General features: G+C 45.6%; 2 protein-coding genes across 2 annotated transcripts in view; both read right to left on the bottom strand.

The window, feature by feature from the left end:
* LOC138997950 (von Willebrand factor A domain-containing protein 5A-like) overlaps positions 1-24,787 on the bottom strand; it is a 48,171-nt gene extending 23,384 nt beyond the window's left edge. Inside the window, exon 1 of the mRNA XM_070399938.1 lies at positions 24,733-24,787. The gene's annotated coding sequence lies outside the window, so the exon portion shown is untranslated. The remainder of the gene's footprint in view (positions 1-24,732) is intronic.
* Positions 2,332-26,219, bottom strand: LOC138997951 (von Willebrand factor A domain-containing protein 5A-like). Its single transcript, XM_070399940.1, has 19 exons — positions 26,181-26,219; positions 24,733-24,783; positions 21,936-21,999; positions 21,615-21,817; positions 21,084-21,306; positions 20,804-20,976; positions 20,163-20,277; positions 17,914-18,083; positions 17,578-17,666; positions 17,008-17,152; positions 16,471-16,550; positions 14,476-14,590; positions 13,279-13,443; positions 12,933-13,033; positions 12,251-12,606; positions 9,562-9,708; positions 6,435-6,556; positions 3,362-3,488; positions 2,332-2,855 (listed from the first exon to the last, which is right to left on the bottom strand). Exons 3-19 carry the CDS (start codon positions 21,982-21,984, stop codon positions 2,776-2,778), a joined length of 2,460 nt encoding a protein of 819 aa, XP_070256041.1. The 5' UTR covers positions 21,985-21,999; positions 24,733-24,783; positions 26,181-26,219; the 3' UTR covers positions 2,332-2,775.

Genomic DNA, 26,219 nt, shown 5'->3' with positions numbered 1-26,219 from the left:
AGTGGAGAGAGGGGCCTTGAGATGATTAGATGACAGTTCCCACTTTCAGCCCCACAAGATGCCCCCAACCTCCCACCTGCTGCACCTGCACCCCCTCTCCCCCCTAGCCGCCACCCCAAACCCCCATCACACACCAGGACTAACTCCTGTACCCCTTGGGCTTGCAGCTAAAACGGACCCGAGCAGAGCTGGAGGTGGGAGAGGCAGGCAGCAGGCACCGGTCTCAGCCCCCTTTAGCGGGGACACCCCTCCCCCCCCCAACCCTACCCCCAGCGCCCAGTAGCGGGCCACCAACCTGCTGGGCATCCAAGCCTCTGAGTCACTCCCATAGAGAAACACCCTCAGCCAAAAGTTCAGGAAAGACCCGCCCACGCCTAGGGACCTGCGATAAAGTGGCGACTCTATAAGTAAGGGATCGAGGGAAATTCCTGCACCCACAGCCTAACTTTCTCTTAAACTCTCACAATATCTCTGAGCAACAAACTCGAACTCTTTAATACCCGCTGAAATACATCAGGAAAAGAAATGGCATAAGAAATCAGAACACTTCATTTAAACTCTGGTTTCACTGTACTCGTTTACATAATTTATACAACGTTTTTCATTGACATAGTTTCATTCGCTAGGAAATAAAAGTCATAATTATCATAATTACAACATGAACAACAAATACACTCTAGTACTATAGTGAAGTGTCTGCAAGCTGCACTTCAACAAGCCCTCCTCAGGTCACAGGCAGCCACCAGCAAACTGGGAAGAAAGTCCTTGAGAGATGGTCTCACTGGGAAACGCGGGCAGGTTCCTAACACCAGTTCACTCAGAAGTTTCAGGGAACTCTGGTCTAGGCCATCCTTTACCTGAGCGAATAGACAGTGAGGCCTTGCTCAGAAGTCTTGAGGGTTCTAGGGGAAAGTCAGAACCCAGTTCTAACGTCATCATTTACTTTTACAGATGGAGACACTAACCTCTGAGGGAATCAATCATTTGTTTATCATCACATAACTATGTAAGGGTATGGCCAGGGTTCTCATAGTGGTTTTCTGACTAGTGCCTTAGGAAATCAGCTTGCAACAGAAGATATGGGGACAGGACACCATATGAACAGGGGAGGTGTCAGAAAAGTTGGGAGGGTACTAGATGGTTTGGCTCAGTGGATAGAGCATCGGCCTGCAGACTGAAGGGTTCCAGATTCGAGTCAAGGGCATAAGCCCAGGTTGCGGGCTCGATCCCCAGTAGGGAGCATGCAGGAGGCAGCCGATGAATGATTCGCTCTCATCACTAATGTTTCTATCTCTCTCTCCCTCTCCCTTCCTCTCTGAAATCAGTAAAAATATATATATATATTTTAAAAAGTTGGGAGGGAAAACAAGGGATGAGAAAACCCATGCAGATTCAATGAATAAATCTATATCACATACAACCAAGTGTCATTTTAATATTGATACAGCAGTATGTTAGGGAACAACACATCCAGTAGGGTCCCTTCCACTAGGATAGAGTGTGTGGGACTGCAAGGTCAGGCATGATCACGGGGAGTTCCTTTCTTTCTCTTGGGATGAATGGCCCAGGTTTTGGGTCTCAGGCAAAGCTGCCTTTAGCCCTGATTTTATAAAAGTATACTAGATCAGAGCCCGATTCAGAGGCCTCACGGGTCAGGCCAGGACGAAGGATCCCATGATGGCCCTCTTACTAAGATGCATCCTGATTAAGAAGAAACATCCGTCTCCCACAGCTACCACACAACCCTTGGGCAGTATGAGGGGAGGCGGGCAGTAGAGGCTAACAAGACCCAGGCAGAATCGACCAAGAAGGTCCCCAACAGTGCCAACCCTCATGTGGAGGTTATGTGGATCCCAATGTTGGCTGTCAACCGCCCCTCCATCTCTTTATTCTACCTTAGAATAGAAAGCTCATCAGTCTTGTCCTCATAAGTCCCCAAAAGCAATACTGATTAGACAAAAAATAATGCAGAGAACTTTCCAGTCCAGGCAATCCCTAACATCAACCCAGCAACCTGTAGCCTAGAGTCCACGCCCCTCGTTTCTCATGTCGTCACTCTGAAAAACCCCGGAGGGACCTCATTGCCTCTGAACTCCTTCCAGAAAGAGAACAGGTCTGGAGCCATGATGCCTGGCTGAGAGCACATGCTGGGGAAAGGATGTCATATCCGGAGGGAACCTGGAACCTGGAGGAAAGGTGGGGCGGCATCGTTGACTTTTATTACAGGAAGCCGACAGGAGAGGTATACTGTTAGGGCCAGCCTGACAAGTTGAACCAGGCTGAGGTAGGGAGGTGGAAATTGAGAAAAGAAAGAAAGACAGGAGAACGGGATTGGGAGGACTGCAGGTCCATCGAGGACCTGCAGTAAGTTTATTAACCACGCAATGCCTTTTATACACAAAACACTGAATAGGAGGTCTGTCAGGAGGAATGTATTCTTTGTTCCTCTTAATCTCTAAGGGAGGGACAGAGCAGAAGGACAAATTCTCTGTACAGCAAATCTCAGTAAATAGTTACAGACTTCTTGGTAAGCCATGAAAGGCTGTTCTCATTCTACAGAGGTTGCTCTCATTCTACTGATAACCGCCATCCAAACAAGTCTGGGAAAACTGTGTGGGTAAGGGTCCCAGCCTTGCTAGCCCCTTCAGGTGCAAGGACCATGTCAGCTTACACCCGGTACCAACAGTATACAAGACAAGATCACATTCTGGGAGAAGCAGGGTACAGGAAGGGACAGGAGCATGAAAGAGGCACGTGTGTTTCTGGCCGGGATCCTCAGGGGGCAAAGACGGCAGGATCCACCGATGACTTCAGAAAGCCCACAGCGGCTTTCACCAGCCCATCCGTGGCGGAGCCTGTGAGGAGAAAACAAAATGAGGGCTGAGGGACAACAGGGAGAGGAAGTGCCTTTCTCCCAGTCTCCCCTCAACCTCCTCGGTCATCTCCCCTGAGTCCTGCTTGTATCTTTGCTTAGCACCCCCCACTTTTCTCGTCACATCCCCCAGATTCCCTTTCCTGCCCTCTGGCCCCAGAGATATCCAGCAGCAGTCAGATAATAAACACTCAAAAGAGAAATGCCCCAAGTTCAGTCTCACTCTCAGGATAGTACAGACAGAGTGAGAAGAATAAATGCCACTTCATGTCCCTTTTCCAACTCACACTCCCCATCGATGCTCCTTTTCCCTCTTCACACACCTCCCACTGCCCCCACTGGAGGACGGCACCCCCATCCTGCCCAGGAGAGAACTAGCTGGGAGACCCGAAAAGGTCTAGACCAGGACAGCCTGGGGGCTCAATGTCCAGGAAGATGCAGAGCTTCCTAAGGAGGGAAGGAGCTGAGGGCTCAGGCTGGTGCTCCTACCTGCATGGCTGTGAATCCAGGCCACAGCTTTCCGTTCCAGAAGCTCCCACTCGCACTTCATGTCCTTATACTTGTCATGCAGCCAGATCACCGCCAGGACAGTGGCCCAGCCTGAGGAATCCACACTCTACAACAGAGAGACGCCCCTGAAGCCTGCACTCCTTCCTCATCTACCAGGTCCCCCCCCTCCCCTCCCCCACTCATTGCTACTAAATGAGGTTACCTGGTCTCCCTTAACCTGCTCTATGGCTTGTAAGGCACAATGCCAGGCCCTAAACCTCAGGGCAACCATCCAGTGAGTCTTAAGGTAGAAATGTCTTCAATTTTTAATGCAGTGTAACCACCAGGACATTGTTTGAAACTCCTAAGACACCCCTAACGAGGATTAGCCAGCTGTGACAAAACAACAAAACACACACGCACAGTGGCTTTCTATTTTTTCCAAAGCATCTTCATGTGTGTGTTTTTATTTGAACCCTCACCAACACAAAAACATGTTGAGGAATTACCAATAGTCACATGGTTTAAGAGAGAAAACTGATTCATATAAAAGTGAAATGATTTGCCCAAAGTGAGTCTTCTAGCACATGACGGAGCTGGGACTGGAGACCAAACGTTCTGATTCAAGGTCACAGTGCTCATCCAGCTCAACAGAAAGTTGTCCACAGACCAGAAAAAGGTGAGTTTTCACCTGCGGGTCCCGATTCCAGATTTTAGAGACAATAGATTAAAATAAATTCTTTTATATCGTGAGGGTTAAAATTTGGAAACAGCTATCATGGCCTCTGAGTAGAGTTGTTTCAGATCAAAATTCCCCGTTCCTTTCATTCTCCCTTAAGAAGACTTTTGTCAAAACAGTAAGAACCCCCTGTTTGTTCTCCTAGTCTAGAAACAAACACAGTGATTTCTAAAATACATCTATTTAGATGGTCACATCTGGAGGTAAATGTACTTATAAAATTCCGTGACTCCAGCCCCAGATTGTATAATACATAAAGGTTTCCTGACAATCCTTTCGCCCTCAACTAATCATATTTCAAATACGCTGATTGATAATAAGTTGATGGTCCTCTAAAATCTCTAATTTTCATGTGCAACCGCTGTCATTTGGCCTCTATTCTCTACCTGTATAGTTGAGAATTTAGCATGAAAAAGAGTGTTTATGCCAGGTTGTTGTTTTTTTTTTTTAAGTTCAAGTCATTGTTCAGGTCTTTTGGGATCCTGATTTTCTTGTCTACTACGCCATCTCCCAGTTCTGTCACATACAAATAGGAACGTATTGGTCTACATCTTCAACTAAATACTCATTGAAAATATGGGCCCCCCAGAGAATCAGAGACTGAGGGATCTGCATATCTGTTTCATTTGAATAAATTCATTATTCAGTACCATGGGTTTCCAAGTAGTTTGTAACCAGTCCGTATACTAATCATTAAGAAAAGTTCAAATTCCTTAATGAAATTCAGATACACCAGGGCTCTTCATTCCGTTCATTTATTGGCTATAAGTTACCATGGCAAAGAAGAAAGTGTTAGTCTAACATGTCTTGTTCTCAATAAAACCGAGCTAGATCTTCATGATCCTTAATATCCTCTTTGAATTGTCTATAGATTCATTATATTTGTTAATCAAATTAATAAATTATTTATAAATTACTTTTGTAATTGTCTGTTTTAGGAAAGTCTTTTCAATAGAGATATACTTTTAAGTATCCTAGCAGCCACATGTAAAAATAAAAAAGTACAATTATGTTATCAATAATATATTTTATTTAACCTGGTATATTTTAAAGTATTTTCAAAATATAGTTTTATTAAAAATATATAAATATAGATAGATAGATAGATAGATAGATATATTTAGTGATTTCAGAGAGAAAGGGAGAGGGAGAAAGAGACAGAAACATCAATGATGAGAGAGAATCATTGATTGACAGCCTTCTGCAGGCCCCCTACTGGGGATCTAGCCTGCAACCAGGGCATGTGACCTAACTGGGAATCAAACCCTGACCTCCTGGTGCATAGGTACACAGTCAACCACTTAGATTAGATTATATAAATATAATCTAATATATTTAAAATATCATGTTAACATATAATCCATATAAAATAACTAATATTTTACATTCCTTTTTATATCAACTTTATAAAATCAGAATGCATTTCACAATTAATAGCACATCTCAATTCAATTAAAAATGTACTTCCTCATTTGCATTGACCATGTTTGAAGAGCTTGACAGTTACATGACCATGTTTGAAGAGCTTGACAGTTACATCGAACTAGTAGATACTGTATTGCTGTTGTAATTATAGGATATCTGAGGTTTACTGAATCACCTTCCAGATTTGATAAATTCAAAACCACATTGCCTTCCAGGCTTTTGGCATTTGTCTTCTATTTCACAATATCTCGATTAGTAAGCTATCTTGAAATTCTAAGAAGTAATTTGTCCTCATCAGCAGACTTGAATCCATTTACAATAATTATATCATCCCTGTTTATACATCATATTCCTAACTTAGATTTTGCTAATTTCTGGACAGTTTCCTCATTAAGAAGAGGAGCAATAATGTGGGTTCGAAAGGTAGTCAGTCCTAGAATTGAACCCCACTCTGCCACTAACTAGTTAGGTAAACTTAGACTCATGATTATACTTCTCTGGGTTTCAGCTTCTTCATCTATAAACAGCAACATAAATAGGACTTACCTTTCTTCATTGTTGTGATGAAAAAATAAGATCATGAAAGTTAAGTGTTTAGCGCAGTGTGTAACTGCTCAGTGAACAGCTGTTATTATCACTAAGATGGATGGCAGGGAATCAGTCAAAGAAAAAGAGAATTTCTGCGTTCCCTTTGTCATCCATCATCTCCTACGGGCTGGACCATGAGTTCCTTGTTCCTTCTGTTCTAACCTACCCAGGAAATACCTTCAACCTCTATTTATTAGAGATTTACTTAGTGTATGATCTCCTATATTCCGCTTCCTCAGGTGAGTCATGATCCATCCAATTCTCTTTACTGACCCAACTTCTCAAAAATAGACAAACTCCTTTTTTTCCCCCAAGTCTCACCTTGACAGGGAGTGCAGCCTGCATATCTCCCAAGCTCATACCCAGGACCACGGCCAGACCTTCATTCAGATCCCAGGAACCATCTGCCTTTTGGAGGGAAATCAGCTGTACAAGAGGATCATCTTCAAAGATTTTGGGGGAGAAAAAAAAAGAAAGAAGATGAGAAACTACAAAGTTTAATTTGGCCCCTTGGCATACGTCAGGGAGGGTGTCTGAATCCAGAGAAAGGCTATAGCAGTGATGGCGAACCTTTTGAGCTCGGCGTGTCAGCATTTTGAAAAACCCTAACTTAACTCTGGTGCCGTGTCACATATAGAAATTTTTTAAATTTGCAACCATAGTAAAACAAAGACTTATATTTTTGATATTTATTTTATATATTTAAATGCCATATAACAAAGAAAAATCAACCAAAAGTGAGATCGCGTGTCAGACGTGTCATAGGTTCACCATCAGAGGGCTACAGCAAGAGTGCAGATCCTACCAAGTTCCCCATCTCGGTCCTCACCCAGGAGACATGTATTTTCTCTGTGACAATGTAGGCCACCCCAGTGTTGTGCTGCCACTAGGAGAGATGCACTGAAAAATTCAGAAAGGAGAGGAAGATATAGGGTACTAAAGAACTCACATGATAGTGCTACTGAAAGTCCTATCCAGTCTTGTGGCAATGACCCTTAAAACGTTAGGTATATTAAAAAATTACAGATAACCCTAGCCGGTTTGGCTCAGTGGATAGAGCGTCATCCTGCAGACTGAAAGGTCCCAGGTTCGTTTCTGATCAAGGGCATGTACCTCGGTTACAGGCTCCTCCCAGGCCTGGGCCCTGGTCAGGGCACATGCAGGAGGCAACCAATCGATGTGTTTCTCTCATACCAATATTTCTCTCTGTCTTTCCCTTTCTCTTCCCCTCTCTCTAAAATTCAATGGGAAAATGTCCTTGGGTGAGGATTTAAAAACAAACATCTAGATAAATATAGCTTGAATTTTAATGATCAAAAATGTCAAAAGAGAGCAGGCATAAATAAAGGAAGCAGTTTGCAGTCTACCTCAAAGAATAGTCTAGCCCTGGCCGGTGTGTCTCATTTGGATGAGCATTGTCCCATGCACTGGGAGGTCTCGGGTTTGATTCCCAGTCAGGGCACATGATCGATGTTTCTCTCTCTCCCTCTCCCTTCCTCTCTAAGAATCAATAAAAACATGTTTAATCCTGATGGTGTAAAAGCTATTTGAAGAACACAGAATTTTCATAGAAAACATCTCACATCTGGATAGCTATCCAATGGGATGATATACTCCGTGCAACTTAGAAATTAGCAGGTAAGAAAAACAGTTCTACCCTAATGGGAAAAAACCAACAACAACTAAGGTTCTGAATATCAAAAGCCTACGTTTGAATCTCAGGTCTGCCTGCACTCAAAATCTAATACAGTGGGGCCTTGACTTACAAGTGTCCCAACTAACGAGTTCTTTTGAGATACGAGCCATCTCTCGGCCGCTTTTTTGCTTTGAGTTGCAAGCTCAAAAAAATTCGGGTTAAGAGCCAGCTTCAGATACCCCACCGCTAGTTGGCACAGTGAACGTCACAGTGATTTGACAGAAGAGTAATTTGAGTTATGAGCTCCGTCACGGAACGAATTAAACTCATAAGTCAAGGCCCCACTGTAGTTACTTAACCCACAGAAATCGCAGCCTTCTCTAAATGGGAGACAGTAATGCCTGATGTGTGAGGAAAAACATCCAGGACCCAGAAGCCACTTAAATGGCTCCCAGCAAATAGTAGTTGCTGGGAACTTCTTCTCTCTACATTAGTAAGAGGCTCCATGAGAGAGGGAGCTCATTATAGTGGGGATATTGCTAGTGACAAGGTTTTAGGACAACGCAGGAAACCAACACTATGGGACACTGAGAACCTACTCCGTGGATAACATGAAGGAAGTTCTCATGAGGAGATGCATGACAGTGCAGCTGAGGAAGCTAAGGCTCTAAAAAGTTACCTTGCCCAGCCGGTGTGGCTCAGTGGTTGACCATTGACCAATGAACCAGGAGGTCACAGTTCAATTCCCAGTCAGGGCACAGGCCTGGGGTTGAGAGCTCGATCCCCAGTAGGGGGTGTGAGGGCGGCAGCCGATCGATAATCCTCTCTCATCATGGATGATTCTATCTCTCCCTCTCCCTTCCTCTCTGAAATCAATAAAAATAGTTCTAAAAACTGAAACAAGTAAAAAGTTAACTAATTATCTTAAGACCCACAGTAACTGGTAGTACAAGAGATCTGAATCTACCTTAGACCTCAAAGCCCTTTCTGTATTAGCAGCCTGAGAAGAATGCATAGAGAGAGAATAAGTGGCAAAGATGTTGGAACGATGAAAGGATTGTACACCATAAACCCCTGCTGAAAAACGGGAAGAGACTAGACGGAAGTTGCCTTTAAGCCTATTTTAGGTAACATGTACTTTGACTACCCAGGTGTTTGGGACACAAGCAATGAAATGACCAAGGAACAGCTTGTAGTGACAGAAAGTCATCAGAAAGAATTAAAAAGGTCGGTCTTCGCCCTAACTGGTTTGGCTCAGTGGATAGAGCGTCGGCCTGCGGACTGAAGGGTCCCAGGTTAGATTCCGGTCAAGGGCATGTACCTTGGTTGTGGGCACATCCCCAATAGGGAGTGTGCAGGAGGCAGCTGATCGATGTTTCTCTCTCATCGATGTTTCTGACTCTCTATCCCTCTCCCTTCCTCTCTGTAAAAAATCAATAAAATATATATACATAAAAAAAGGTCGGTTTTCAAACCCAACCTGTAAGAGAATGATTCATGCAGCTGGGGCCCAAACAGGCTGGCAGGTGGGTTCTGCAAGAGGAGGGCCCCTGTCAGTAGGCAAGGCGTGTGAGCTGAAGACATGGCAGAGGGGCTCATCCTGAACTCCACTGGGGCAGGCTTCAGTGTCCTGCGTTGTAGACTATGGAAGCAGGGCTGGCCCTGACAAAAAGACTGGGAAATTTTACCCTCTGCCCCGACACTTCTCCAACCAATCACGTCCTGAGTAGAGAAAGCCATAAGACAGCAGAACATGGAGGATGAGCTCTTCAGTTCCCATAGATTAGGAAAGAGAGCTGAGAGTCGTCTCACCTGAATGGTTAGTTTCCAAGTTGGTCATGTTGTTGGAAGAATGTCCCTTTAGCTTTTCAATGGAATCACAACAATCATCATACTGCTCCACGTCAGGCTGGTGTTTCACTGATATAGGACTACCACCCTTTAGAAATCTCTTCTTTTCTATATGTGTGACAGACAAGCCGTAGTGAGAATATATCCGTGAAGATGCTCAACTAGAGAATTCAGGCTCTTGTTAATTGTGGACCTATGGGGATCGTAACCATTCTTCAGGTAGGACATGCTCTGGTATGAGTTGGGTAGAGATGCGGAAGGATGGTAGGAGAATAAGGCTTTGTATGAGCTCAAAAAACACAATATAGCCATTGACACTGAGGCAACCTATGCTCTCTGCTGTAGGCAATGGTCCCTGATAATTTGAGACATATATATGCTCCTTTCTGTGTCAGCCTCAGTCATCATTTTTACTGTGCATTTTATTCTTCTCCCAGGAGCCCAAATTCTGCAGCCTCCGTGCCCTTCCAACTGTGTCCTGCTGACACATGACAATGATCTTTTCTGCATCTTTAGTTTCATTATCAGAGGCTTCCTTCAACTACTCATCTCAACTCAAAACTAATTTTTCCTCCTAGAAATCTTTTCTCCCTCTATCCTTCTCAAATGGTGGTTGCTCCAGGTACCAGAACCCAAGCATCCATGTTTGAGAGGTGAGGTAGGTGGGGTTGGCAACCTCTTCAGTCCCAATGGCCACATCCATAGCATGACTCTTCAGCTTCACCTGGATTACCTTCCAGGTGCTGTCAACCTCCAAATTCTTTGTCCATTTTCAACACCCACTGAAGTATCTGAAAACTAGATCGAAGACTTTCACTTCCTTGGAAAGTCTGCCATCATCTTTAGAGATTAAGCACCCATGTACATAACCTATCCAACCCCCTAATTCAAAGCTTCTTGTCCTCCTCAAATCAAATAAATGGCTTCAACCTCCACTCTACTCCGGCCACTCCCTCCTAAGCCAAGATATCTGATTATCAAGCAGAATTGTTCCACCTGTAAAGAACTAATTGAAAAAAAAAAACAAATACTTTAAAAATAGAATATCCAGAAATGCCAAACAAGATGGCGGTATAAATAAATGCAGTATCCTTGCCTCCTCCCACAACCACATCAAAATTACAACTAAATTACAGAACAACCATCCTTCAGAACTGCCTGAAATCAAGCTCAGTGGGAGTCCTAGAACTATGGAATTAAAGAAGCCACATCAAGACAGGTAGGAGGGACTGGTGCCACACCCATGTGGGGCAGATAAAAACTAGGGGGGATGTCTCAGCTATAGAGGTACCCCCTGAGGAGCCAGGGGTCCGAGCACCACACCAAGTCCCCAGCCCAGGGTTCCAGTGCTGAGAAGAAAAGTCCCCATAACTTCTGGTTATAAAAAACAGCGAGGGTCGAGGCTGAGGGAGACAGAGGCTGCAGGAGTCTCAAGCAGTTCCTCCTAAAGAGTCCACATATGGACTAACTGGGACTCACTCCTCAGAGCTCCAGCATGGGGCAGCTATTTGAAAGGCACCTGAGACATACAGGGAGGAACTGAATGGTCTGGCATCATAGCAAGAGCTGGATGGGAAGCTTTTTTCCAGACAGAAGTACTGGTAGAGGCCATTGTTCCTTTCCTGAACCTTCCCCTAAAGAGCCAGCAGGTAACCACCATATCTGAGTCTCCATCAACCTGGATTAACACTGTTAGCCCCACCCTGGTGATTCCTGGAGGCCCTGTCCACACCAGCTGTTTCTAGTGGCTTTACTATCAGAATGGCCTGTCTTGGCTCATGCTTCATATTTTCCTAAAATCTCTCAAATAAGCAGCATCTGGCCTGGTACCTGTTGCTAAGTGACCCTGGGCCCGGCACTAGCCACAGCCAGCCTTGGTTTGTAGCTTGGCTTCTCCTAGGCACCTCCAAGCTCAACACAAGTAGCAGCCATCTGCAGATCATGTTGTAGCTCATGCTGGGTGGCCCTGGGGCAGAACAAAGGCAGTGGCTGACCTTGGCCTGAATCTCCCAGGAGTCCCCAGAGCCAGTGCACCCAGTGGACAGCTTCAGACCATGTCAAAGCATCACCACCCCACCACCTCCACAAGCGTCGTACTCATGGGGTGGACTCAGCAGGTACCAGAGCCCCGAAGAAGCAAGTTCTGTCGCTACACAGGTGATCCTCCATGGTGATCTCAGTGAGTCCTTGCAGCTGATCGGCCCTTCAACATTCCTTGACAAAAGCGCTGTCTCCCTGAGCATTTCTCTCTCCAGTTCTGGTTTAAGTCTGAGACAGCCCAGCAATCAGCACCCATTTCCTAACACTACCAGGTTGTTTGCCCGCCATTTGTGTAATCATTAACCAGTATCAATAGGATACCTCAGCTTCAGATTTAGGCAGTGTAACTACTCAATGCTTATATGCACTTTCTCTTTCATTTCTCTCATCTCCCCTCCCCACCCCCCTTGGAGTACTTTACATTTTCTTGCTGATGGTGTACTTTCTAGTTTTCTAGGACAGAAAAGTTTTACAGCAACCAGAGATCCTAGATGTGGAGAGACAAGGGGGGTAGGGAGGGAAGGACTTCTCATAAACATTTGCTTTAAATGATGTATCCAGGTATACAGGGCTTCTTATGTTATGTGAGTTTGATTAGAATAAAACTCACTTTTAACTCCGGTCTGTGGTTTCGGAGCAGAAGCACCAAACATCGGACCAGGAGCACCACCCATCCGAGGAGAACTACAACACATCCGAACAGGAGCACCACTCGGCATACCAGGAGAACACATCATCCCAGACTGAGCAAATAGCATTGGACTTGGAACGTCGCTGCGAGTCAGGGGTCCCTGAACCGGCTTGTTGAGATCCTTGTTGATGGCAATGAAAGCCGTGTGGGAGCTTATGACGCCGCACTCCATGCTTATTTTCAGCACCTCTTTTTTATCATTTGCTGGAGTCTCCTCGAAGCCCATGTCCTTGGTCTGGATGAAGGACTTGGCAGCAAGGCGATGAATGGTGAGGCTGACAGAAAAAAGATTCCTGTGACTCATGGAGAAGCGCACCTGTGGTGCTATTCAGAGCCCTGACAGGCTAGGGATGGCGCAGGGAGGAACATAAAGATAGGGGCGAGATGAAATCTGAGTGGCCGGAAAAGGAAAAGTGATTTTAGGGAAATCATTGAGCCCAAAATGAAGAGCAGGAAACTGACCCCCAAGGATGGCAGAGACAAGAAGAAAGGGAAGGGGAGGGAATGAGAAGGAAGGGAAGGAAAGGAACCAAAGGAGAGGAGAGGGGAGGGAAAGGAGAAAGAACAGGAAAGAACTAGGAAAGAAAAATGGAAATCTTACTTGGCATCCGACTTGGGCTGTAGAGAAAATGCCACTTGATTCTCAAACTGCTTGCCCTGGAGGGTGTACTTGAGGCAAACTTTCCCTGTTGCCTCTGCTGGCTGAAAAGTAGAGAAGAGGAGACAGGATGGGAGGGAGAGATCACCCAGAGAGAGATGGCAGAATCGGGGCAGCTCCCCAATCCCACACATTTAAAGTTTCTGGCTAGAAACCAGGTAGTTCAGAAAACCAGAGGCTTGACATGATGGGGAGGGGAGGGAGGCCGACCCTGTCGGGCAAGCGTCCGGAGCAGAGTTCGGGGCAGCGGCGACTCTGGCTGGAGGAACAAGCAAGAATGGAATCTCACCGGCATCGTCCCAGTCAACTGGGCATAGACGATCAACCTCTGACCCCGGAAGATGACAGTTGGTTCTGGGGAAAGCATTTTAGCAGACAGACCCGCAGGCAAATCCCAGCTCAGAGAAACATCCTCTACCACAGGCTGCAGGGAGCGCTTCAGGGCCCTGAGAGCCTGGCGGAGGGAAGAGAACAGAATAAACACCAAAACAACATAATGGCAACCATACCTACTCCTACCTGAGTGTTCATCATGCCCCAGGAGCTACGCAGCCCAACGCATGGTTGACCTACTCCCTCATACTCTACTAGGAGATGGGTGTTCTTCCTTTTGCTTTACACACGAGGAAGCTAAGGCAGAGACACGTAATAAATGTGTATAAAGTAACAGAGAAGTAGGCATTCGATAAGAAGTGGCACCAACTGGGGAAGAGGAACACAGCACTATAGCCAGAGGTGGAGAATGCCTCCTTGTGCTGACTCATCAAACAGAGTAGCAGTTTACCGCCTCTTCCACCTACAGACATACTACAGCTGTCCTTGTTTTTGTGGGGGGTTTTTTTGTTTGTTTTTTGTTGTTAATCCTCACCTGGGGATATTTTTCCATCCATCCTCAGAGAGAGTGAAAGAAAGAGGGAAAGACAGAGAGAAACATGGATGTAAGAGAAACACATTGATGGGTTGCCTCCTGTATGAGCCCTGACCAGGGCCCAGGCCGGGGAGGAGCCTGCAACCAAGGTACATGCCCTTGACGGGAATCAAACCGGGGACCCTTTGGTCTGCAGGCCGATGCTCTATCCACTGAGCCAAACCGGCTAGGGCCATCCTGCTTGTGTTCTTTGTGTCATTTGCATGGAGGAGACACACCAGAACCCGCTGGGTCCTAAAGCACACACCTGGAATGCCAAGCTCAGCAGGCAAAATTCTTAAGTTTCTCTCTTTCTTGTTTTCAACACAAAGCCCTGACCTCTTCCACATTTTGTTTCTGGGCTTCCAACTGCTGGGACTAGATGCCATTTCCCCAGAAACTACAGGGGGCCCGTTCACATAAAGACAAAAGTAGTCCCATTGAGTCTGTAGCCCAAAGCCCTGGGAACATAAAGAAATGAATCCCAGAGGCACTAGGTTGTCTCAGCTCTTGCAGCAGGGTGCCCCCTGTCCTCACTCCCTCTGGACCGCCCCCCCTGGACACAGGCCTGCCCCTCACCTTCGACTGCATCCTCTCATTGCCTGTGATAAATTCTGCCGCGCCCCCTGATGCCCGGGCAATGCCTTTTATGAGGCTGGTGGAGGCTCCTTCGCCAATACCAAATGAGAAACACCTGCGATTGTAAAACAGCCTGACATTAGAGACAGGGACGAAAGGGTGACATGATAACATCCTGGTAAAAAAAAACACATAAAAATACATGAAGAGATAGTGTACTAGTTAGTATACTTCTGAATTACATATGTTTTATAAAGAAATCATAATGATAACTAGAAAGTGGAGAACACCAATGGAAAATGACATATCCAAATTTAGGATTTAGTTATAGATATGTTTATAATTCTAGTTCTAAATACACATGTCAGAAAAAGAAGTCTAAAAGTCAACCACCTGAACATCCATCTCCAGATCTTGGGAAAAAAGCAGCCAAAAAACCCACAAATTTTAAAGAAAAGGAAGATAGGGGCAAATGTTATTGATACAGAAGACAATCATACAAAAGAGAGGATATACAAAAAGTGCTGTTTTTTGGAAAAGATTATTAAAATTGACAAACATGCCCGGCTTGTGTGGCTCAGTGGTTGAGCATCGACCATAAACCAAGAGGTCACTGGTTCAATTCCCAGGCAGGGATTCGGACTTGATCCCCAGTAGGGGGCATGTAGGGGGCAGCCGACAAATGATGTTTTTCTCTCTATATATCTCTATCCTTCTCCCTTCCTCTCTCTCTAAAAATCAATAAAAACATATTTAAAAAACTGACAAACATTTAGGGCAAGAAAAAAAGAGAAGGCACAAATAATCAGTATCAGGAATAAAAAGGGAATACTACCATTGATTCTACGAAACTTAATAACATCATCTGGCGACATTGTTGACACTTCATGCAGAGAAATTTGAAAACTTAGATAAAATATACAAACTCGCATAAGAATCAAGAACATATAAAAATATGAACAGTTCTATTTCAATAAAGAGATTTAAAAATCTTCCCACAGAAAAAAAATCTCCATGTAATATCTAGTAAACACGTAAGAAAATCTTTCCCATAATAGAAAAACAGCCAATTCTTCTCAGCTCATTATATGACACCACTGTAACATAGGTATTAAAATCCAACAAGAAAATTATTTAAAAAGTACATGCCAATATTTCTCATGAACAAATATTTTTCAATCCTAAACAATTATTAGTCAACTGAATAAAAAATATATGAAAATTGTTACTAGAGCACAACTAACTTGGGTTTATTTCAGAAATGCAAGGTTGGTTTAATATTTAACAACAGTCATTACAATGAACACATTGAAAGAATAAAGGATAAAACCATACTCTCATCTCACCAGGTACATAAAATGCATTTCATGAAATTCAACCATGCATTATTATTTTTTAAAATGTAAACCAAAAGAAAATAACTCTCAAAACAGAAAAATCCTTAATCGGATGTAGGATATCTACAAAAAGACCTAGAGCAAACAACCACACTATTAATGCAATGCGAACCATGTTCATTCTGAAAACGGGAATTCCCAATAAATCCACAACCATGCCAATTCAAAGAAATAGGTGTGTGTACACATGTGAAAATGAATATGTATATATGCATATAGAGGTGCACACACAAGTGTATGCAAAAATATACATGTATAAGAATACAAGGATATTCATAAAAGCATTATTTTAAACAGCTAAATGGAAGTCCATCAGCAGGAGAATCAATCAATAAATTATGGTTTAGCCATCCTGTGGAGTACTATACCCCAGTGAAAATTAACTATTGATTCCATGCAAAATATGGGTGACTATAAACTGTTGAGGGAAAGAAGCAAAATACATAGAATAAAAACTGTGTAACATTAACTTTTATTCAAAAAGAAGCCAAAATAACCCCATAGTATTCCTGTCCATCCTTACTTGTCAGCACTGGAACCACAAGGCCCTAGATTACATGTGGTCAGTCACCCAGAAACACACACATTGTCTGCATACCTGTGCCTCTGCCCATTGCTTTTCACTTCTCTAATGACTCTGAATGTGTCGGTCACTTCTCCATCTGTGAAGACAAAAAGCTGAACACAGAAGACGTTGGTCAAGTCTCTATGAAGTTCACGTTTTCTTTTTTTAAGTTCATTTTTAAAATACCGCAATTTGCCCTTAAAAAACTCGACTATTTCATGCCGGAGACACTGATGCCTCTTCGGACACGTGGGAAATCCCTAGTGGGCCACTGTCACTTGCATCAGGTTTTCACATGGTTTTGGGCATTTTCCTCACCCTCCCAGTCTCACCTCAGGCCTCTGTGGCATTCCACAAGAGAGCTCCCACCTCCACAGTTCGGAGCATGGAACTAAGGAAGAGGGTTTCTATGAAATGCCTCTTGTCTTTTCCCCTTTACTACATGACAGACAACTCTGAAATGCACACCCTGTTGGGACAATCCTACAATGAAACTCAGGGCTATACATTCTGGAACCGAAGTTGAGTTCTCTCTCCCCCGCTTTCTGTGAGCTCTGTTCCTATTCTTACCTGGAGAGGGTGGCCTGGGATGGAAGTTCTACTGTAAATGGCCTTGAGTGGTTCCAAGATTTCTGTGCCCCCGAGGTCAGCGTCCATACTCTTAACTCTCTTCAGGGCCTGCTCCATGGTATCCTGAGTGTACTTCACGCTCTCCCTGAGTAAAGCAAACACATGCAGGGACATAGCTAGCTGACACTGCCCAGTATCGCATCCCCGCATTGAGATTCGCCCCACTATAAACAACCTCACCTGAACTCCCCAATGTCAAGGTCAACTCTACCGTAACCCCTTTAACAATATAGTCCTTTCTTTAGAACAATGGTTCTCAACTTGTGGGTCGCGACCCCTTTGGCGGTTGAATGACCCTTTCACAGGGGTCGCCTAAGACCATCCTGCATATCAGATATTTACATTACGATTCATAACAGTAGCAAAATTACAGTTATGAAGTAGCAACGAAAATGATTTTATGGTTGGGAGTAAAAACATGAGGAACTGTTTTAAAGGGCCAGAAGGTTGAGAACCGCTGCTTTAGAGGATCTTTTTTTTGAACTCTCTGTAGCCTTTCTAGAAACTTACGGAAAGAAGGACTCAAAGGATGATCCAAATCCATAGATGTTGAAATAACAGCCTACAGGCAAACTCTTCAGCAACCAAATCAGTGTTTCCTGCAGGAAGAGAGTATGGGGAGCGAGTGAGAGAGGATCCTTGAAGACACACAGACCCTCCCCATCTAACTCCTGTGGGTGTGGGCCTTCACCCAGAGCGCGCCTCCCAGTCTTATAGTCCTCGCAGTGGTCACATGAGCTGCAGTGCAGCTGGAAACACTGATCCAGATGACCCAGACAGACCCTAATTTAACCCCCAAAACTCACCCTTACTTGAGCACATGAGCAGAAAAAGAACTAGTCTTACCTTGGCCGCCTCTATGCGCAGCTGAGATGGATTCTGATTATTCATGGGACAATGCATACTTCCTGAGCGGTCCATGAGGAAGACGAATTCTCCACATGCAGTTGGTGACTGAGCCTCTGGGATATTTGGGTAGAAACTCACCATCGCAGATGGATCTCCCATCAAAGAGTCTACTCAGAAAGAATAAGGACACCATTAGATGAAAAGAAACTAAAACAATACATACTGTTGTGGGAGTACTTCTTGGGCACACAAGGGGGAGCTCGCCCAAAGGGAAGGACAAAACCAGGCAACTAATGTACAAAGACAGAGCCTGGAGCTTCAGGGAACAGGAGCTGGAGCAAACCTGGCTGAGGCTGGGACCCCCTCTAACAGGTTTAGCCTGGACGGCCTGCCCTGGGGGGACGGGTGGGGTGGGGTGGGAGGATGGTTAAACAAGTGAAGGCCAATTAAGGAGTTCCAATTTGTGAGCTGGAGTGTGAAGTTACCTTGGCCAAACGTCAACAATGAGATAAGAAAAATGGCCGATGGAAGATCAATGATAGCTACTTATCTTTAAAGCAGTGGTAGTTATGGAAGTAGGAGCCTAACCCAAGACTTTGTGTTTTGACTATGATTGTCCCCAAGGATGCGTCATTCCACCAAAGTGGGAAATGCTTCAGAAGTGTCAATATCTTTCCAGTGACCTTCATGGTCTCTGTAGTCCAGGGCCATGGCAGCTCAGGGAGGCCCGAGACAGCGGGCCCTCACATGTGTTACACCAGTACATTTAAAAGAAGAAGTACACAGCCCAGCCCGTGTGGCCTGGTGTTTGAGCAGCGACCCAGGAACCAGGAGGTCATGGTTCACTTCCTAGTCAGGGCACATGCCCCTGTTGTAGACTCGATTTCCAGTAGGTGTGTAGGGGGCAGCAGATTAATGATATTCTCATCATTGATGTTTCTCTGTCTGTCTCTCCCTTCCTCTCTCTGAAATCAATAAAAACAAATAAACAACAAAAAAATAAAATAACAGGAAAAGTAGATATATACTAAGGAAAACTTGGAAAATAAGATAAATTAAATAAATTTAAAAACTAAACCTAGTAAGGAACTAAACTTAGGCTTAGAAATTAAGAAACTAGGTTAAGATTAAAAAAAAAAACCCTGAAGATGGATAAGGGTGATATTTACAACATGGTGAATGTACTTAAGGCAACAGAGCTATATCGTTAAAAATAATTAAAATGGTAAAATTTCCGTTATGTAAATTTTATACCAAAGTATTAGTTTTCTTTTTACTTAAAATTTATGTCAGATAAATTTTACCACAATTAAAAAAAGAACAAAGAACTCTAGGTGAGATTACAGGTTGGAATGATAAATCAATCAATAAAAGTTATTTATTAGATAAAACAAAAAATTTAGAATGTAAAGTTAGTCTTAATCTAATCATAATTACTACGTGCATATTTCCTGTGGTTTTAAATGTTTTTCTTAATTGACAGGTTATTTTTTTTTTATAGCAATCTGTTTGTATAATTTACTTTTCTTTAACTTAATCCTTGTTGGAAGGCTTTTTTTCTATATTATTTAAATCTGTCAACATAAATGATTTTGGTAGCTGCATAATAACTCATCAGGTAATCCCAGCATAGTGAATTAAGTTACTGTGAGACATTTTGATTATTTACTAATCTTTGATATTATGAAAATGGCCATTTTAGTGTATATTTTTACTTACAATTAAATTTATTTCCTTAGGTAAGATTCCTAAAATTGGAATCACTAAAATGAACATTTCTTTTGACACATATCGCCAAATTTCTTCTCCAAAGTTTGATTCCAAATTATTTTTGCTTAAAGCAATCTGCGAGAGTGCCAAATTCATCTCACCTTTTAAAACATGAGGTGTTCCCAGATTTGGAAATCCTTGATCATTTTAAAAGTGAAAAAGTCACATCATTTACTTTAATTTTACTTTTATTTTTACTTGTAGAGGCTGATCATTGTCCCATATTTTTAAACTAGCTGCATTTCCCTTGTAAACTTTTTATTCATGTCCTTTGTCTAAGTACCTACTAATTCACCAACATTTACATATAAGACATAGTCACATGATATTCAATATGGAATCATTTTTGCATGCCATAGTGGAAACTAGTCCCTTTTTTTTTTAACCCATTACTGAATAGATAAACAAAAAGTGAGGGTCATTTGAGGGTAACTCACCGACCTTAGGCGGTAACTACAAAGGAAGAAGAAACATACCGGGCTTTGTGGCGGGCGCCCCCATCTCCACAGCCACGCTGGGGGTATGCACCTCACTGTAGTAAACCAGGAGCTCCACATCTCGATCAAATTTGTGTCCGTCAGCCAAGGAGATCTGAGTTGGGAGCAAGCAAAGAAGCCACATTAGAACCATCATGCCTCTGCCTGGGGCTGAGGTCAGAGCTGAGGTCAGAGCTGAGGGCTACTGGCTCCTTGACGTGTAAACAGAGCCAGGAGCAAGGGCGAGAACAGGCAGGAGGCTCTGGAGATGAAATAAGGATAAAGAAGGGGCCTAGCCCTAGCCAGTTTGGCTCAGTGGATAGAGCATTGGCCTGGGGACTGAAAGGTCCCGGGTTCCATTCCCAGTCAGGGCACATGCCTGGGTTGTGGACTTGATCCCCAGTAGGGGGCGTGCAGGAGGCACCAGATCAATGCTTCTCTCTCATCATTGATGCTCCAATCTCTCTGTCCCTCTCCTCTCCTCTCTGAAATCAATAAAAATATATTAAAAAAAAGAAAGGCCCAGTGCGATTCCCCCGGGGTTAACAGGGGAAAGTTAGCAATATTTAGGAGATGGAGGGAGGTAGATCAGGACCCAAAAACAGGGGTGCTGGCAACCACAGCGTGTGCTCACTAATTACCTGAGCAGAAGTCTTATCGTCAAGGTACTCAATAGGATTCACGGGGGAGCTGCACTGGACACTCTTGATGGCATGCTGGGAGCTGACGGTGGCAGCCAGGCTGAGTGTGTAGGGCACGTCCTTCGAAGGGACTGCAGGATTCTTCATTTGAAGGCCACCGCCCTCAGACCCTCCTATGGAAAGTGACCTCAGTGGTGTGTCCCCTCCCCACAATGTTTAGCCCCCTGACAACCCTGAGGGGGGTTTTCCCCGTGAGTATTTGAAGAAAGAGCCTACTCACTGGAGAGTTGGTAGCGAGGGTTCAGGATAGCGGGGAGCACATAGCGCAGGGCCCCGTCTGCCTCCAGAGGCAGCTCCTGCACATACTTCAGGGTGAGTGCCGCCTTCGACCCGGGGGGCAGGTTCCCCACGTTACAAGAGAAGATGTCGCCAGCCTGATCGTCCTCCTCCAACAAGAAGGCTTGGTGGCCCTGGCTGATGGCATTCTCGTAATTGGTGCGGGCCTAAGGAGGACAAGGGAAGACGATGACATGACATGAGAGGTGACATGCTTGAGGAGGAGACGAGTGGCACAGGAAGCAAAGACTGGTGGGGTGAGCCTGTGATGGGTCTTGCCAAGTTCACAGCCAAACCCTGAGTGCCTTCGATGGGTGTTTCCCTCCAATGGTTTTAGGAAAGTTATCGGTTAGAGGGGAGTAGAGGACAAAGCATTGGACATGAACATTTCTAGGCAGTTGCATTTGATAGAGAGCCTAAAGAGCATGCATTATGGGCATAAAAAGGGAGGAAGGAATATACTCATCCCCAGTACCTCAGACTTCTCCTGCAATTCTGCCACGATTTTCTTCCCATCCACCACGGCCTCGAAGCTGTGGACAGCTGAGTCTTCGTCCATGGGGAAAACAAAGAAGGCCTCCAACGGATCTTTCCCCTCATTCTCATAGTTCAAGGTAGCAGACACACCGGCCACAAACTCACGAATGGACAAGGTCACCGAGATGCTCTTCAGTGGCACTAGAGATAGACCAGAGTTCAGGAGGTCACCAACCTTCACAGAAGGCCTCCCGCCGACCAAGCATCGTGCGAGGTGCCAAAGGTCCAATGGCAAGTCAGAGTCACGAGTCAGGCTTACCTGGCTCCTTTTGGCGGGTTAGCAGGCCGTAGCAGGGAGGGGACACCATGGTGACACAGGGTTACTATGGAGAAGACACATTATGAATGGAGCGCCATGGTGGGGATTGCCTGTCCCAACACCAATACCAACGGGCTTCTCTCTGGCATCAACATCTATTCAGAGGGTTAATGAGGGACCCAGGAAGGAGGAAAAAGTGGAACAGAAGGGGATAAAGGTGTCAATAGCAAGGCTCCTTCTAAATGCCAGACCCTGGTGGAAAGCTAGACAGGAAACTTCAACGAAGGCTGGTTCAAACGCCAGGTCCACTTTTTTCGGAAGTGTTTTTATGATACCACTTTTTAGGAATATTCAGTGAATGTAATGAACGTCTCTGAACCTCAGTATTTCTAAAATGAAAATCATATGTCTATGCACAGATGAATGAAGATAGATGAAGTCCTAGGAATGGGGCCTGGCCCATAGGAGGTGTTGAATCAATGATGACAGACATTAGTGCTGTTCTTGTCGCTGTTGTTAAATAGACCGGGGCTGTTATTCTTGTAGGTGGCCGTTAGACCTGAGCAGAGCTAGGACGATGGGCCAGGTGCAGAAGGTCACCAGGGCGGAAGGCCCCAGTCCTAGCCATGGACATGTGTCGGGTAGCACCTTGTCCTCGGAATGACCTTTCCTCCCCTCGCATACCCTGCTCATTAGGGTTTAGACCCCTGACCTTTCCTCCCTGGAGAGAACATCTAGGCTTCAGGTATATTTCATTCAGCTCCAGGCCCAGAAAAGCAGCCAAACCCGGCAAGCAGCGCCATGGCTGACCTCCGGACCAGCTGCACTGAATTATAACCCCCCTGCCCTGACACTGATCAATCAATCAGTGGAGACCACAACCCTGAAAGGACACACCTGGAAAGCTGCGGAATATTCTATTCAGATCCGCCCCTGGGATCGCCCCTAAAACCCTTATGACTGAGGACCCAGCAGACGCTCCCTCCAGGGAGCAAGTCCCTGCCTTTCCCTTCCTCTTCTGTTCCCCATCCCTCCAGACGCATCACCTTGACCTTCCTCCCTTCAAAGCTCCGAGGGCCTTTCCTTTGCCTCCATCCCTGGTTTCCTAAGCCCGTTTCTCCTGGGAACTACCGCTACCTCTGTGCTTTCCCAAATAAATGTTATCTTACAGGTTGAGTCTCTGCCCTGCACGTAAGACGTTGCCTGATCCAAAATGGACTTTTGCAACTTAGATCATGTACCTTGTGGCTTTTCTTTTGGGTCTCGTTATTGAAACCAGTGTGTTCTCTCTGTCCAGGCGATTACTATTTCATATATCCAACATGCCCTCTATTTTAAATCAAAACATGTCTTCCAAATTTCATTATAATCTCAGACAACCATTTCATGTGATATGGCAAAAAAATATTATGTCCATGGGTTATAATTTATGTTATTCTTTTTTTTAAAGTATGTTTTTATTTATTTCAGAGAAGGAGATAGAAACATCAATGATGAGAGAGAATCCCTGATCGGCTGCCTCCTGCACGCCCCCTACTAGGGATCAAGCCTGCAACCCGGGCATGTGCCCTGACCAGGAATTGAACTGGTGACCGCTTGGTTCCTGGGTCGACGCTCAACCGCTGAGCCACACCTGGCCGGGTGTGGCTTTATTTAAATCCAGAGAATCAACAGGTGGGTCTGCTCCTAGTCATTGGCCCTAGTCTCACTAGGAGCTGCCCTCCAACCATTCTGAACGGAGTTTTCTGTGAGCTGGCCTCCCCCTGCTCAGACAGAGGGTGGTGACCACCTACAAAAGTAATACCCACTGTTTATTTTCACTAAAAATCCCCTACTGGGTCTGCAATCTCCAGAACCCAGTAGGGGATTTTTACTGAAAATAAAGAGTAAGTTAACATGTGGTTGCCTGGTACACAGAGAATGCGGAAGAGAAATGAAACTACTGTGTATATTCCGAGCAGGGGCAGAGGAGTCACTAGGAATCTGAAACTTCATCCAGGAACCTACAGCCCAGAGAAGCAGGCAGGTTCTTGAGAAAGATAATTTTCCTTCCTGGAACCACACCCACCTCTTCAAGGATTCTGTAGCTTTTGGCAGGACTATTTCTAGGCCTTTCTGTGCTCATCACAATCACCATTTAAACATCACACCTGGCCCTAGCCAGTTTAGCTCAACGGATAGAGCATCGGCCTTGCGGGCTGAAGGGTCCCGGGTTGGATTCCAGTCAAGGGCACATGCCTGGGTTGCGGGCTCGATCCCCACTAGGGGGCGTGCAGAAGGCAGCGGATCAATGATTCTCCCTCATCACTGATGTTTCTTATCTCTCTCTCCGCTCCCTTCCTCTCTGAGATCAATAAAAGTATATTAAAACAAACCAACACCACACCCTACTCCAAGCCAGAGCAATGGCCATTGCTCACCCAGCTGATTGCAATGGTTTCTGATACACCATGGCCCCATACCTACAAATCAGCGCCAATACAGCAGGCTTGTTGTTTTGTGTCTGTTTTTGTTTTGAGGGATTGGGTAAAAACAGATTGTGGCAAAAAGGCTCACACTGGCTAAACCACAGAGGTGGTTGAGGCTGTGGGGAGAGGAACGCAGGCTCAGCCAGAGGGTTTCCATGCACACATCTGATGGGGAGCTTTCTTGGGTACCACAGGCTGGGGCTGGGCTAGGAAAGAGTTTCTAGTAACCCCAGCAGGGAGCTTACCGCCTGAGAAGGACAAGGATACAGGGGCACAACAGCTGGAGAAAGCAGAGGGCGACCCAATCTGTAAGGATGGGCGGTACTCACCAAGGGCGGCTTTCCGGTGAAGTGACAGAGGGAGCAGTGGCTGAGTGTCTTCTGCAAAGAAACAGGCTTGTCTCTGTACTCTAACCCCAGAACAAATCCCTCCCAGGGGAGGTTTGCTCTCCTGCAGCCCCGCCCCCACCCTTCCAGGACAACCTATGCTGAGTCAGAACTCCTTCCCCCTCCCTCCCCAGGGCACTTGAGAATTGCAGCCAGCAACAGGGAGGCAGGCTGGCAGCAGCAGCTGATAGGGCTCCAAGTTGAATCCGAGGCTGGGAGAACAGAGGGAAGGGTCAGTGAGTCAGGTGCCAGGAATCCAGGCGCTGCCCTGGGCAAGGGGGGCGCTGGTGGGGCAGGGGCCACAAAAGGGCCAGTGGAGAACCCGGAGTGGGCCTCCCCCGGGCCATCGGGCCATAGGGGTGCAGTGTGAGGCTGGGCTAGAGACCAGGAGTGGCCCTGCCCGGTTTGGCTTAGTGGATATAGCATCAGCCTGAGGTCAGGTTACATGTCAGGGTTGCAGGCTGGAGCCCCAGTAGGGGGCGTGCAGGAGGCAGCTCATTGATGTTACTCTCTCCCTTTCCCTTCCTCTCTGAAATCAATATATATATATATTTAAAAAATAAAAAGAAACCGGGAGTGATTTAAACTTTAAATTTTCAGTCCAGGGAGTCAAAGAAGGTATCTGAGCTGGCCCCTTGAATTTCTATAGTGTGTCCCAAAATTCATGCAAGATTTGCAACTGAATTGAATTGCAAATCTTGCGTGAATTTTGGGACACCCTATACTGTATATAGAAGGGTGCAGCGGTTCTCAACCTGTGGGTCGCGACCCCTTTGGCGGTCGAAGGAGCCTTTCACAGGGGTCGCCTAAGACGATCCAGCATATCAAGATATTTACATGACGATTCATCACAGTAGCAACATGACAGTGATGAAGTAGCAACGCAAATAATTTTACGGTTGGGCCACAACCTGAGGAACGGTATTTAAAGGGCCAGAAGGTTGAGAACCACTGGTAGGGGCTGCAGTACTATTTGGATGGGGCGGCCGGGGGCGGGGGGGGAGGTTTGAAGCTCCATTTCCACACGTAAATTTACATCAAATGGAGGAGCTATGAATTGTTCGTATGAAGGGGAGGGAGAGAGGGAGAGGGAGGTAAAGTGAAAGAGAAAGTAGAGAACGGGGCCTTGGGATGATTAGGAGAAGGCAAGTCCCACTTCCAGCCCCACAAGATGCCCCCAACCTGCCACCTGCCGCACCTGCCCCCCCTTCCCACCAGTCCCTTGTCCCCCCACCCCATCGCACACCAGGACTAACTCCTGTACCCCTGGGGCTTGCAGCTAAAACAGACCCGAGCAGAGCTGGAGGTGGGAGAGGCAGGCAGCGGGCGGGGGTCTCAGCCCGGGTGAGCTGGGGGGGGGAACCCCTCCCGGGCCGGAGCGGGCCACCTACCTGCTGGGGGCCGGGAACCTCTGCGTCACTCGGAGAGGG

Source organism: Myotis yumanensis, unplaced genomic scaffold (genome assembly GCF_028538775.1).
Source record: "Myotis yumanensis isolate MYYU_CA2020_CCGP unplaced genomic scaffold, mMyoYum1.0.hap1 SCAF_19, whole genome shotgun sequence".
Taxonomy (NCBI): domain Eukaryota; kingdom Metazoa; phylum Chordata; class Mammalia; order Chiroptera; family Vespertilionidae; genus Myotis; species Myotis yumanensis.
This window is presented reverse-complemented; position numbering and strand designations above follow the sequence as displayed.

Bases quoted from the DNA above. Each gene is read 5' to 3' on its own strand.
- LOC138997951 (XM_070399940.1), bottom strand. From the start codon at position 21,984: ATGGTGTCCCCTCCCTGCTACGGCCTGCTAACCCGCCAAAAGGAGCCA. The intron at 20,278-20,803 runs GTAATTAGTGAG...CTCCCAACTCAG, and splicing joins ACGATAAGACTTCTGCTCAG to ATCTCCTTGGCTGACGGACA. The intron at 17,667-17,913 runs GTAAGACTAGTT...CTCTTCCTGCAG, and splicing joins TGCGCATAGAGGCGGCCAAG to GAAACACTGATTTGGTTGCT.